The 10,277-nt window shown below is 47.8% G+C and overlaps 1 protein-coding gene and 1 pseudogene across 1 annotated transcript; both read right to left on the bottom strand.

Moving 5' to 3' along the window:
* Positions 1–203: 203 nt before the first annotated feature.
* LOC149103560 (uncharacterized) lies at positions 204–710 on the bottom strand. Its single transcript, XM_089274194.1, has one exon. The coding sequence runs from the start codon at positions 708–710 to the stop codon at positions 204–206; it is 507 nt and encodes a 168-aa protein (XP_089130320.1).
* A 6,929-nt stretch (positions 711–7,639) lies between these two features.
* Positions 7,640–9,331, bottom strand: LOC149103561 (uncharacterized; annotated as a pseudogene).
* Between the last annotated feature and the right edge of the window lie 946 nt (positions 9,332–10,277).

Genomic DNA, 10,277 nt, shown 5'->3' on the forward strand with positions numbered 1-10,277 from the left:
CTTCTTCGTTTGCCATGGGTTTGGTCATGTTGACGGCCATGCTGTCGGGGATACGTCTGTCATTCAAGATGAGATGTTCTTCGGCAGCCAAACGTCCCGCTTTGTTCAACAAGGCACTCTGGGTGATCTGACCCTTGTAATAATCTTGCAATCGATTGAATTCTTGAACAGGCACCATCATGACTTCGTTCATACCTGTTGACTCAGGGTCGTATCAGAGGAACGTGAACAAATCGTTTTTCGTAGTCTCGAACGTATCGGTCGTACGTCGGAGGTGTGAACTCCGTCAGCACGTCGTCTAACGTTTGCATCTTGGTCAAAAACCCATCAAATTCCTCCACTCCACCAAGAGCGTAGTTCCTAAGTTCGGTCAGCGTCTTTTCGTAAGTCGTGTAAGCGAATTGGACCATGTCCATCTTGAACGGACACTTCTTGAAATCGTTCCATCCTTTCAGTAAGGTGGCTAAAGCCGTCAATCCTACCACCGTGTACCCATCTTTCCTCACGGATCCCAAGACGATACTCGCGGCCACGACCAGTAACGCTAGTCCGTTGAGAATGGCGTTACACAATTTGTAGTAACCAAACATCTGCCTTCGACACCACCAATACTTGTGGTAGAAGGCATACAAGTCATCCAAACGTTTCAGCGAGTCCCATTCCACCACAGTGGTGAAAGGTTCATCCAATAAACAGACCGACGTTCTCATGACACTTCCTCAACCAGTCCCAAATGTATTGTAACTTTCTTTCGGTACGTTCGATCCTTTTAGCTTGTTGCTCGTATTCCCAGATCTTGTCCTTGAACGTGGTTTCTACAGTTTGGTTCAGGATATCCTGGACTTGTCTGTAACTATCGCACTCGTCCGCGATACATTTCATGTCTTCGTGATCCATGCTGGTCGCATCCCAGTAGGAGCAAGAGCATCGGCATAGATGCAAGAAGTAGGGAAACCAGTTGACTTCACTCCTCAACATGTTGTTGTTGTTCTCAGTTACGCACACTGGTCGAATTGCGAGTCACAGTAGGACGTTGTCCGTTTTTATAGGTAGTCATGATCGTATTAGTGGTCGTGATGCCCGCAATGCGACGACCCGCGGCCGTTTGTTGTTGTTGGCGCAAAATCTCTTCCAATTGTTGCTGCATCTGGGCTTGGTTGAGAACACGGGTGCCTCACCTTCTTCGAGCTCAAGAAAGACCCAATCTCACTGACGAAGGAGGTGTGGAGTCACTACCACTGCTACCACCTCCGCCTCTGCCTCGACATCGTCTTCCACCGCTACCACTAGTGCTACTTCTTCTGCGGCTCCCGGCATCACTGGGGGACGTCGGCGTGTTTTGACGAGGGACGCGTCTCGGTCGTTTCCCTCCTCGAGTAGCTTGTGCCAAAGGTGTGGCATCTGTCACTGTGGGTGAACGTCCTGCCATTCGACGCAACAAATTGGGCGTACCCACTCCAGTCGTGACGTTGGTGCGTGAGGACCCCGATCCGGTGCTACCAACACCCGCCGTAACATTGACACTGGGCGTGCCCGCACCAGCGGTGCGTACCCCGACGGCCGAGGTCCCTCGCAGGGGTGGTGTTGCCAGTGAAGACTGCAGTGAAGGGGTGTTCAGGCTTAGACCCACACCCACTGCAGGCGGAATCGGAGTATTCGTTGTGACCGGTGACACCCAAGGCGAATAATCGTCCAGAGCCAAGAAGTTGAAATCGTCACTGCTGTAAGAGCTCATCTCTCCTGTTTCTTGCTATCTTCTCAGCGATTACCCTTTCGTTATGAATCAAATTCTCGAAATCCTCGTCGTTATATGCTTTCACGATGGACCTTACTTCACGATAACTCGAACAGAGACAGATTTGTTTCACCGTCTCGTAATCCTCTTGAAAGGAATACATGCGCCGTAGCATGGCTATGCAACATAGAATAAACGTAGGGAATCACTCGGCTTCGCTCCTCAACATCACGATGCCGCAAACTGATGGCATCGTACGAATCCTTCGTCTTTTAACTCACGGCTGAGGACGCGTTGATCGTCCTGACTGACTGGATGGAGATCCAATAGCATGTAACCGTAAGGTCAATCTGTGACCTTTCGAAACGTGTCCAACACCTCCTGCCATTGCGTGGGAAACGATTGCAGTAATAGATTTCGTATCCCTAACTGATCCTGCGGGTTCTTGAAGACCGTGATGTAATGAGCGTTGCGGGAAATGGTCTTGGCGAATTTTCCATTAGGAAATAGATCCTGACACAAGTAAATCACCATGATGTTACGATGATGCGAATGTTTGGTGAAGAGATCCAATACGCGCTTGTCGTTGCCACCCTCATCCATCAGATCGTCCAGCACCAAAACGCCCCCTCCAGGAAACCATCGGGGTAACTGTTTGCTGTCGGAGATGCCTTCGTGAAACTTGACCCCTCCTTTCTTGAGCTTTTGGAATCCATCTTGCCACGATCTGTAGCAGTAATGAATACTCTTCAGTGCTTCTTGGAACAAGTCGCCGTTCTCCAAGAGCAGTTTGGTGGTAAACACCGTCTTACCACAGCCAGACAGACCCGCTATGAACAAACTCGACGGAGTGTGAAATTGAAACGCTTTGCGTCGTTCCATGATCTTGAAATGGTCAATGGTCTCGAGACGCTCCGTTTTTATCCAAACAACTTGGCCATGGGGGTCTTGACGGCCGGGATGCGTTTCAATAGACTCAAGAGGGTGACTCTACAATTGAAACAGATGGGGTTTTTGGCTCAAGTCTTTGCAGGCGCTCTCTTGGGACGCGCTGTCTTGGCAGGCGCCGATCTCTTTCGAGGTTTCTTCGCGAATTTACTCAAGTCTCTGAACTTGTCTTCGTACCAATGCGTCTTTTTTTTCTTCTTTTCCTATCCCCTTTCTCTGAAAGCCTCGGCATAGTGGGCGCTCTCTTGCATTTCCTGCGCATCGTCACCGTCGTCGGTAACACGCTGGTGTTAAGGACACTGTGTTTCGCGTTGTACTCGTCTTGAAGTCTCTGAGGACTGTTGATCAAGGCTCTGTAGAGTTCTTGAAGTTCGGCGTTCATTGCAAGTGAATGAGAAAGTTAGTTTCTACTGCACCTTTTATGCACTCGCAAAGTGATGTAGTAAGAACCACGCAACATCTTCAAAAATGAACACTTTTTTATTCGAACAGCTTACTTTAACAAATGACACATTCCTCTAGAGGAACCGCACGTGTCCTGGTGACACGGGGTTTTACAAATCTTGCGCCAAGCCAACTCATCCACGATCAAACGTTTCAACATCTGTCCTACTTTACGATCATTCTCTACAAAGTCGTTTTTGTTAAAACGACTCAAGAACGCGTTCATGTCACGACCTTCGGCTCGGTCGATCAGGAACATCAGGGCGTAGCTGCCGCAACTCTGATTGGAGAGTGACTGTAGACTCTTGCCGTTGTGAATGTGGTACTTGAAATGACGGTCCAACCATGCTTGGAGCGGTTCGGCGGTTCCGTACTTGTCCAACGGCAGGCCGTAACTGTCCAGGATCTCGCACTTGTCCTTGTCGGCCCATAAAGCGATCCGGTTTATCGTGAGGGTCCGTGTTCACAATGTAAGCGGTCGGTCCTTCTTGGGGCAGTGTCCTGGGAAGCCGATCGCAAGGTACCGTGCCGTAAAAAACACAGCAGAGTGACGGATTCGTCTGGGCCAAATGATCCAATTGTAAATTATTCAAGGCTACTTTCTCCATTTTTTCTTTTTCTCATTGGTACACGTCGTAGGTGACGACTTGATTCTCGTTGATCTCCAGCAAGTTCTCGAATTTGCCGTACAACAAGATGGTCAGGTTTGATCCTGGGTTGGCTCCAAAATCGATCACCAGACGAAGCTCACCTGACTGCTTGGGGTTCAACACTGGACTGTCCAAACATCTGTTGGCGGCGTTGTCAAATACAAACATGTTGCATCTCTTGCCGTGTCCCCAGTCCAATTTTCGGACCATGTTTCCTTTTCCCCTGGACAAAGCTCCCAAGCCCTGTAGGAATCTTTGGTAGCCTCTCTGATCTTTACTGCTCCCATTGTGTTGGAGTTCCAAGGTCTCGTAGGGGTACTCTTCACCTCTCACCAATTGTTTGATGGAAGCGAGGTTGAATTTTCCAAAATTGAACGGATTGATCATGATGGTTCCGTTGAAGGCAGCTTGTTTCAACAACAACACCACTAACCGATTAGGTAGCTGATTGTGGAAAGGATTGCTGCACTCAAAATGACGATTGTCATTGGGATGGGAGTAGGTTCGAATTTCCCCTCTCACCGTAGGGTAGGTGACCACTCTTCCACTTTTCATGCGAGTCATGATTTCTCGGTACACCGAGGGAGTCACTTGAGACAGGAACAATCTCACTTTCATGTCGGCTTCAGTCAGTCTGAGAGTATCAGCACCGGCCATTCGGATGGTCCACATAGCTGGTGCATTGAAGTACATGTCGATCTGGATCTGCACGCCAGGTACCAGTAACTTGCTGAGATGAAACACTTCCAGGTAAGGTTTGAACCTCAAAGTCACGGCACCTCCATCCAGAAACTGGAGTCGATCCATTACTAGGTTCTTGAGATCTTGGGGTAAAGCGTCATAATCGTTGTGAGTCGTATCCAGCATATTGGCTGTCAATTCATCAGCATCTCCATCGTTGGGTACACCGAGACAGTTGTACCAACCAAGAGGTGTCAGGATCGTTTCACCGTCGTCTCGGTCGTGGTTCAACAGCGCCTCGATGTAGGCTTTGTAGTGGTAAGTATCGGTCTGGGGGCTGATGAGAGTACCATTCAATCTCACATTGATCTGTTTGAAGAGGGTGTGTGCCAGATTGTTGACGAGTCCCATGACATCTGCCATCAACAGATTCGTAGCGTCACCTTTCTTGACAGTCAATTCCACTTCGAAGAAACTCTCGTTAGAGTCGATAAAGTCTTCTTGAGGATCGACTTGGAAGGTCACTAGGTTGATCCCCGTATTGAACGGATTGACTCTCACCACACGTCGAGACGACATGCTGAGATCCGTGGGAGGGGACTGGAACATGTCCAGGCGAGGGTTACGAACCCCCGCCGACCTGGCATGAGCCACCATGTCCGTCCTCGTCGTCTACGTCATCTTTTTCGTCGTACGCTTCTCAGTGCGGACTTTACCCAACGATAGTCTGGAAGTTTTGAGCATGTCTGGAGGATCGAACCGCCTTTATACGTGCGTATTCCTCCAGGGAGACATCTCACGCGTCTCGAGTAGATGGGAATCATACTCCAAACAGGTCTTTTTCTTTTACTGCCCAACACGCGTTAGATCTCTTGCATTGCTTTACGTTTCCCGGAGCGTATAGCTCCTCACTTTAACCCGGCGAGTGCACCTTTCCAATTGGGCTTTCCTCCTTTTCCACCCGAATTTTAACCTTTCAGACCCTTGATGGCCGTCTCCTTCAGAATGTCCTTGAGAATGCCGGGACCTCGTTTCTTGATGCCTTTCCAAACCTGACCGAATATGCCAGACCCCGTTTGGTATCCGTCGGGATGAAACCGTATCAAAGTTCCACCGATCATGTTTTCTTAAAGTGTAACGTCACGATCGTATTCCCAGCTCCAAATTTCGTCAGTTCTCCAGTTGTCTCAGCCACTTGCACCTCTATAATGTCGAGCACCTCCTTGTGCACGGGAATATATTGAATGTGAGTGGGTTCGAAGTACTGAACACCATCACCTCTTCGAATCAAGTTGACCTCTCTCAGTAAATCCGTGACTTGATTTCCTACCACGCTACCTCCTCCCACGTTAGAGTAAACGAGCAAGGAACGCGAACTTGTTCCAATCACACTCTCAAAAGCTTTGTTCAGGTTCAGAAAATGCCAATTGCAAAAGATGCTGAGTCTCAAAAAATCAGCATTTTTGAGTGGGTTTTTTACGACAAGGAAAAAAACACTATTTCCATCAGAATGAAATAAGTCTCCATTGCTTCAAATGTCTGGAATGACATCATCGAAAAATTCAATTCGCAAGTTTGGACCAAGCACGTAACTATTTCCCTTCTCCAGCAACCATCCCATTTTCAAAGCCAGATCGACGTTAAATCGTAATGCAGGTCTATCCGTTCTGGAACGTAAGACGTCTTTGTTATCCGTGACCAGGTCTTCACCTTCCCACTTGAACGGGATGTAGGTTCTTTTACCATCACTCGTGACATATCTTGAGTTTAATCTCGGTCCAGAGTATTTGAAGATGCGTTCCCTTTCGAAGTAGCTGAGAATGGATTTCATGAATTCAACTCCGTTCACATTGCTGAAAACCTCTTTGATGTCATTCGTGTTGAATAAAGCTTCTCCAAACGAATCCCCATTTGAAGTTCGAGGTTCAACGCATCTCCATGCGGTATAGGCCAAGGTGACTTTATCTTCAGAATCGGTGAAGGAAGGAAGCATCACATGCGCATCTGGCATGGCGATGCTAAACATCCCCACTTTCCATCCATGTCCCTCCAGGTGTATGGGATTGGGTAGCCTGATCTTGAAACTGTTGGCCTTGTTCTCCGGAAACTCGTTCTTACTGCTGTGACTGGGTAAGCTGACGTAAAAATCACTCATCGTTTGAAATGCAACGTGATCGTGGTCACACCCGAAGCAAAGTCCACCAGTTGTCTGTCGTTCTCCGACACCTGCGTCTCGACAATGTCCAAAAAGGTCGTAGGCACCGGTAGATATAGGATGTGTCTCGGTTGAAGGTCCACCACCTCCGGATCGTAACGAACTTGTTTCAACAGATCCGTGACTTGATTTCCCGTCACCATACTCTGTCCCACATTTGAATACACGAACAAGAAACGACAATGGTGACCAAACGCTTCTTCGTAACTACGATCCAGGTCTGTGAAAACCCAATTGATGAAACAACTCAAATGTAATGTGTCCGCATCGATCTTGTAAAATAGCTCGTCCCCGTCATTCTGTGGTTTGATCAAGTCCGTGGCCATGGGTACCACTTCTGTGGGAAATTCTTTCCTCAAGTTGGGTCCCAAGACGTAACCAGGTTGTCCGTTTTGCAATTTTCCCATCTTGACCCATTTCATCTTCTTGGCCAATTCGATTCCAATGGACATTTGGGCAAAGACGCGTTTACCTTTGATGTCAAGGCTGGTGCACGTTCTCAAGTTGTGGAGGACACATTCTCCATTCTCGGCACGATTCATGACCGTGTACAGCAATTCGGTGGGTTCGTCAGGTTTACTCTTTTTCTTGTACATTGACACGTCGACATCCGATTGATCTCTCAACCTCCACATGTATCGATGTCGTATCATGTTCAGTAACTCGGTACCGGTCCTCGGCGTGAATTCCAAATCGCCTTCTCTTGTCACTCCAGCGACATTAGTGTATATGTTTCGAGTTGCGTTCTCCATCTCGATCCACCAGATTTCAAACAGAAGAGAATCTTTCAAGCGCATCTTACACACAGCGGACGAAAAAGAGAGGTCGCTGATACCCACTTTCCATCCCGACTCTCTCAACTGTAACGGGTTCAGCAAACGATTCTTGAAACTGTTGGCCCTGTTGTCCGGGAATTCGCTCATGCTGGCATTGCTCATCAACTGCACGTAAAAGTCATCGGGAGACTCATTCATCCTTAAAGTGTAATGTCAACGAGGTCACGCCCGATTCAAAGTCTACCAGTCTTCCGTCGTTCTTGGCCAATTACACCTCCACTATATCCAAAACATTGCTGCGCACAGGTGTATATCGAATCTGATTCGGTTCGTACATCGTCTTGGTAGGGTCGTGGGGTACTTCTCTCAATAGGTCCGTCACTCGATTCCCTGTGATCGTGCTATGACCTACATTCGAATACAGGTACATGGGACTGCGAGGAGGAGGGAGGTCCGGATGGACGGTGACTCCCCGATACGCCTTGGAGTATTCCTCGTCCAAATAACTGAAGTGCCAGTTGCAATAGGGACTGAGCTGTAACGTACTGTGGCTTTTCAAATTCCAAAAGTTATGAGCGCGATTGGTGTCATGGTTGGTCCAGTCTTTCTTAAAATCAGATGGGACGGTGTCGTTTGGAAAGATCTTGATCACATTCATGTTCAAGTCAACGGAGTAATACGAATCCTCGTTAATCAAACCCAACGCCTTGACCAGTTTAGAACAAAAATACACTCTGGGACGTTGTCTGTCTCCGGACTCGTTGAGGAACGTGTCAGTGTTGTTCAGAATCAAATCATTCCCCTCCCATCTGAACACGGGGTAGTATTTTTTACCGTCTGGTGCTTGTAGACTTTCGTTTGCGCGATCCATATAATGATACATTCGTTCGTGAAAACGATTGATGAGGTATTGCATGAGAGATCTGCCACTCATCACTTTGTGTCGGTCACGGTTCAGTTCCTTACCGGTGACGTCAAATGGTACGTGGTATCGCCCAGGACGCCACGTAACCCCATCGGATTGCAAGATGAACGTTTCAATAGTCCACTCAATACCGAACACATAATCATCATCGTCAAAGTCGTGCGCTTGAGGGACTGGTACTTGATGCGGTCGTGCAGGTTGTATCGGGTAAGAAACGCCTGCCAATCCCACTTTCCATTCCTTGTCGGAGTCAAACGTGAGAGGGTAAGGCAGACGATTCTTGAAACTGTTGGCCTTGTTGTCCGGGAACTCGCTCATGCTGGCGTTGCTCAGCAACTGCACGTAAAAGTCTTTCATTTTTTCGTCTTTTTCACGAGCACGTCTTTTTTATCCACCCAACTGTCGTACTTGACTGGCCAACCTTTCCAACGCACCAAGACTTTATCCCCTTTTCGTTTGACGATCTTGTCGATACGGAACAGATCGTCGTCTTCCACGGTCACCTTTTGCAAATCTTGCGTGTAAAACGTCCCATCGACCGACGTCCCATCCCATTCTTCCACTTTGTACATGGGAACCTTACCCGGACGCACCCTACGTATCACAAACACCTCTTCGGTCCAACCGGGTAAATACCCCTTCTTGAACTGTCGGAACTTCTTGTTCAGTCTCACACGATCCCCGACTTTGAGTTGAGGTTTTCTTCATTTTTTTCCCTTTTTCTTTCCGTAAAGAGTCTCCCACACGTCCTCGCTATTGGTCAAAGTCACTTGATCGGGAGCCATCTTGATACTGTGATGATACGATCGATTGTACCCTTTGACCAGATCTTGTAACACGGGTACAAACTTCAACGTATTCTGCACGGTGAAGTACCGATACAAACGTTCTTTCAGGGTCCGATTGAACCGTTCCACTACACTGGATTTCGTATCCCCTTGGGTCGAAAAATGATGAATGCCCTTCTGTTTCATCAAATCCTGAAATGTCTTGTTGTAGAATTCCTTCCCGTCGTCCGTCTGAAGATTGATGGGTTTTCTACCTCCTTTCAAGATCTTAGCCATGGCCTCCATCACCGCTTTACCTGTCTTCCTCTTCAAGGGTTGGACCCAGGCGTGCTTGGAAAACATGTCCACCACCGTCAAGAGATAACGATACCCTCGATTGTACTTGGCGATATTGATCACCTCGATCAAGTCAGCCGTCCACTGCTTGTCGATTCCGAACACCACAACCGGGACCGTGGGAAACCGACGACGTCTGGGTTTGTGCAACGAGTACCCCAAATCCCGTTGCAAGACCTCGCAAGCACGTCATACCGAGATCTTATTGGCCTTGGCGAATCGTGTCAGACCATCCAGACTACCGGGTCTGGAAGGATCCCGATACCGTCCCAGTAACGTCCCGGTCGAAATCACCTTCTTCTTTTGACTTTTACTCTTCTTCATAATCGCCAAAGTACGTAAATGCACTGTCTCCACAACTCGAAACGTTGCTCACGTACATCGAGATACTTCTTAAATGAATCAGGTTGCTGTTTCAACCACAACATATAAGCAACAAAACGCATCACGTTGCCTTCGACATTAGTCTCATCAAACACCTCCAAGGGCGAATCACTGAAAGTACCTGGGATGGGTTCACCTTCACCGTATCGTGCATAGACTCTAGCACACTTGGAACACAAGGCGATCCAACTACATCGATCGGCCATGGTCGCACACACTCTCGAGATCAACCAACTCAGTGCTTGAGACATCATAAAATGATTCAACCCAATTTTTTATTTCAACTTTCTTATATGTACAAAAACGTCGTGCCTGATTGGTTCTTACGAAAAAACAAATCTGATTGGTTATCGAAAAGAAGGCGAAAGAATACTGATTAGTATTACACATTTCGT

Source organism: Orbicella faveolata, unplaced genomic scaffold, assembly GCF_042242905.1.
Source record: "Orbicella faveolata isolate gen_17 unplaced genomic scaffold, um_ofav_v1 contig_35, whole genome shotgun sequence".
Lineage (NCBI taxonomy): Eukaryota > Metazoa > Cnidaria > Anthozoa > Scleractinia > Merulinidae > Orbicella > Orbicella faveolata.